This window comes from Choristoneura fumiferana, chromosome 20, assembly GCF_025370935.1.
Source record: "Choristoneura fumiferana chromosome 20, NRCan_CFum_1, whole genome shotgun sequence".
Taxonomy (NCBI): Eukaryota; Metazoa; Arthropoda; class Insecta; order Lepidoptera; family Tortricidae; genus Choristoneura; species Choristoneura fumiferana.
The window spans coordinates 16,855,816-16,860,421 of record NC_133491.1 but is presented as its reverse complement, the minus strand read 5'-3'; the positions used below and the strand labels follow the sequence as shown (position 1 = coordinate 16,860,421).

General features: G+C 42.4%; 1 protein-coding gene across 1 annotated transcript; it reads right to left on the bottom strand.

Annotated features, from left to right (window-relative positions):
* Positions 1–2,323: 2,323 nt before the first annotated feature.
* Positions 2,324–3,321, bottom strand: LOC141439140 (cuticle protein CP14.6-like). Its single transcript, XM_074103293.1, has 2 exons — positions 3,272–3,321; positions 2,324–2,676 (listed from the first exon to the last, which is right to left on the bottom strand). The coding sequence occupies exons 1-2, from the start codon at positions 3,278–3,280 to the stop codon at positions 2,341–2,343; spliced, it is 345 nt and encodes a 114-aa protein (XP_073959394.1). The 5' UTR covers positions 3,281–3,321; the 3' UTR covers positions 2,324–2,340.
* Positions 3,322–4,606: the final 1,285 nt, after the last annotated feature.

Sequence of the window (4,606 nt, the reverse complement as noted above, 5' to 3'; positions counted from 1 at the left end):
TCGTAATTTACTCATTTATAACTGCTATAATGTCAATTTAAAATGCAGGATGTAGCCGAATATCTTTTTGCTTTAGCGCTTAGTGCACTTGTTGTGCGATCTGCTATTGTTTAGCCATTGATAGTATATATATATATCATTGTGTCCAAATAAGTGACGACACAGTTGCTCTAAAATCTAATTACCTAAAGCATAATACCCCTAACATAAAACCTCCTAAAACCCATATGTTGAAGCGAGCGAGCAAGACCTTCCGGAGCACCCCGACTCGGATAGGTTAGGGCAGAAGGCTAAGGCGGGAGTGAAGCTGCATGCCATCCGATATAGACCCCTCCTGACCACATGCATAGCGTCACTGTCTATTTTAGTCGCGGATGCTATTTCCTTTGCCTGAGACCTTTAGTCACGTTTTAACGTCACCCTAAGAGATTTAGGGGCTGTTTCACCATCCATTGATTAGTGTTAACTGACGGATAAATGTGATGCCATCTCTATTTGTTTTGTTCGAATAGACGGAGACGGCATCACATTCATCATCATCATCATCATCATCAACCGGAAGACGTCCACTGCTGGACAAAGGCCTCCCCCTTAGAACACCACAATGAACGACAACTCGCCACTTGCATCCACCGGTTTCCCGCTACTCTCACGATGTCGTCAGTCCACCTGGTGGGAGGCCTGCCAACGCTTCGTCTTCCGGTTCGTGGTCGCCACTCGAGGACTTTTCTCCCCCAACGGTTATCTGTTCTTCGAGCGATGTGGCCTGCCCATTGCCACTTCAATTTGCATATTTTTCCAGCTATGTCAGTGACTTTAGTTCTTCGACGAATTTCCGTATTCCGGATTCTATCGCGCAAAGAAACTCCAAGCATAGCTCTCTCCATAGCTCGTTGCGTGACTCTGAGCCTCTCTAAGAGGCCAACAGTTAAGGACCACGTCTCAGCGCCATAAGTCATCACTGGCAACACACACTGGTCGAAGACTCTAGTCTTCAGGCACTGCGGAATATTGGACGAGAAGACATCACGAAGTTTCCCGAACGCTGCCCATCCGAGTTGGATTCTTCGGGCGACCTCTTTGTCGAAGTTGGACCTACCCAACTGGACAACTTGTCCAAGGTAAACAACTTCGAGTACATCAATCCCAACGATAACCGGCACGGGTGTGACATGGAAATTTGACATGATTTTAGTCTTGTCCATGTTCATCTTAAGACCCACCTGTTGGGAGACGATACTGAGGTCACTGAGCATAGTATTGAGCTCCTCCAGCGACTCCGCCATTATGACTATATCATCGGCAAAACGAAGATGGGTGATGTACTCGCCGTTGATATTGATGCCGAACCTGTTCCAGTCCAAGAGCTTGAAAACGTCCTCCAACGCATTTGTGAACAGTTTCGGAGAGATAACGTCTCCCTGTCTCACACCTCGCTGCAGTTGGATTGGTTGTGTACTCTCGTCCTGCAACCGGATCGACATAGTGGCGCTGCTGTACAAACTCTTTAACACCTCGATGTATTTAACCGTCAGTTAACACTAATCAATGGATGGTGAAACAGCCCCTTAGTGTCGCATAAATTCACTAACAGCCATGCCATGTCATCTGTCCGTTGTAAGACCTTGGATTTACGTGGGTGTCAATTTGCAACATCATTCACCCAACCTCATGTTATCAGCCCCAGTCCTAAGTCGTTTCCTTGTACGGCCACCGGCGCGCCGTATGATGTCCGGCGGTTGATTCACAGGACCTTGTTTGACGCCACGTGACTAGTGACTACATACAAAATAACAATTAAAAACCACAGTCAATTAACGTTCAATGTCTAAACGGATCGCTTTTTATTTTAGTATTCAGCGTCAATATCGTCGATTAATTGCATCAATTTCCTTTTATAATTAAGAGTTCTCTCCTCGAAAACCTTATAAGAAGTCTCTTACGTGGTAACGGTTTTTGCCAGAAAATATTTAGATGAGTTAACGTTTAACAACTGGATTCACACCGGGTTCCACTATTTTTTTATGTGACGTCTGAAATAAAAGGTGATAGTGATGTGTATTTGTTTCGAACACAGAAACAAACGCGCGCGACTGTCATTCGGCCATGTTGACGTTTAGTAATATATTAGCTTCCAGTAAGTCGGTTGTTTCATTCGCTCCATAGCTGCATACTTCTCAGATAGGTAAGGTATGTCAAAGGTTGTGTTCACTAACTGCGAAAAGTTGTACTCACAAATACCTTATTCTTATTTCTCCCTCTTTCCGAGTTGCCTAACAAAAAAATTCACTTTTCTGGTACAAATATAAATTAAACGGAGAAAAAAGTTTCATGAACATTTTATTTAGCCTGAACATTGAACGGCAGATGAGCAGCCTCGACCCGGGTCCCATCAAGACCAGCGCTGTACTTGGTCACGTAAGTCTTGCCGTCGTCACCGATGAAGGAGGTCTCGCCCTCAGTGACGAGCACGTATTTGCCATCGGGGGTGGGGATCAGGCGGCCACGCTCGGAGACAACAGTACCCTCGGCTGTGACGTAGCGGAGAGCGTACTGGCCGTACTCGTCGTGGATTTCCTCATGCTGAAGAGCCGGGAGAGCACGACGAGCTGCTGTCTCATCGGGGCTACTGGGAGCCGCCATGGCAGCAGCGATCAGGCAAACGGCTACAATGAACTGTCAAGAAATAGAGTAGATTCTTTTGGTTCAAAAGTTTTATCACACGAATTGCAGCGAGTCTCGTACACTTGAACACAGTAAATGTCATAACGATTTTCCATATAAGGCAATGCGATGTTACCATGCCGATCAAACAAATAACGCGATACCTAGTATATTTTGTAAAACAATAGAAAGATTTTTTCTCAGGTAATCAGACAATCAGTAAGCCGTGGTGGCCTAGGTCAAAACCTATCGCCTCTCAAACAGAGGGTCGTGGGTTCAAACCCCGGCTCGCACCTCTGAGTTTTTCGAAATTCATGTGCGGAATTACATTTGAAATTTACCACGAGCTTTGCGGTGAAGGAAAACATCGTGAGGAAACCTGCACAAACCTGCGAAGCAATTCAATGGTGCGTGTGAAGTTCCCAATCCGCACTGGACCCGCGTGGGAACTATGGCCCAAGCCCTCTTGTTCTGAGAGGAGGCCTGTGCCCAGCAGTGGGACGTATATAGGCTGGGATGATGATGATGAATTAGACAATCAAAAATAACTATAGTATAGAAGGTAAATCGGCTTAAATTTCTCAGAATATTATTATTAGGTACTTACCAATTTCATTTTGACTTGTGCAGCTGTGCAGGTAACTTCGGAAAGTGACGTCTAATTTCACTTTTCGTTCCTTTTATACAATCAAAAACATACTATAATTACAATACGTCACATTATTAAATGATAATGTACCTTAATGCGATGTTAAATACCTAATCCTGTTTTCGTAGGACAGCAACACTCATCGAGTACTAAGTGCTAATTGACGGATCCCTAAAGTTTTAATTAAAAATATGCTTATTTGTTGCAAAACACAACCGGATAAACCGGAAAAAATATTGCCTATTAGTACTGCACCCAACTATGTAACGTAATTACACCATTAGGCAAATGGTCATAGTTTCAAAGTCTATGAATACTCGTTATTATTTGTTGACGCAACTGGGAAAAGAACCTAGTCGATTACAAAAAAGAAAACTTATTAAACATTATGCAATTGATTCATCGATACCTTTAATGTATAAAACATTAGCTTTTTAATCATATTTATTACCATATTCACCCTATTCCATCACGTCTTTTGTAGGTACCTACCTATTTCTAAAACTACCCCGACGTTTCGACCACATTGCAGTCACAAATATATTGAGATGTATAGGTATGTAGAACACAAATAACGTTCTGTGGAGAGTGTTTTAGGATCTAGCTTCACACGATCCAATGATTTGTCACTGACTCCAGAAACCTCTGGTTGATATGTTCATCTAACGGTTTTTGGCAGCTATTATTATGTTCCTAGAACCTTTTATTTCTTGTTCGCTTTGACTGTCCAATATACGTAAAAATAGCGGCTTCAATTTAACCAAAACTTTGAGATAATTCTAGCAATATAGAAGATGTAATTAAATACACATTAAATAACAATAAAAGAAGTCATAATCCCAAGTGTAATTAAATTTAGATATGTATGTCTGATTGAGCACGTACGTAGTAATTTGACCAGAAATAATAAGCTTTTACATATAACAATATATAGCTTTTACCCGCAGCTTCGCTCGCGTGAAGCTATAAACATTTCAAAGAAGCAAGCAATCAAGCAAGCAAGCAAGCATGCAAGTGAGCATGTTAGCAAGCATAATTATGCAAGAAATAGCGCAGCAAGCATTATTTCAAGACTGCATTCAGCATGCAAGCAAGCATGCAAGCAAGCATGCATTCAATCATGCAAGCAAGCGTGGAAGCAATCATGTAAGCAAGCATGTGATTATGCATGAATAGTGCAAGCAAGCATGCATACAAGGCTGCATTTAAGCATGCAAGCAAGCATGTAAGCACACATGTTTGATTATGCAAAAATGATGTATGCAAGCAAGCAGTAGTTTAACGGCGTGAAAG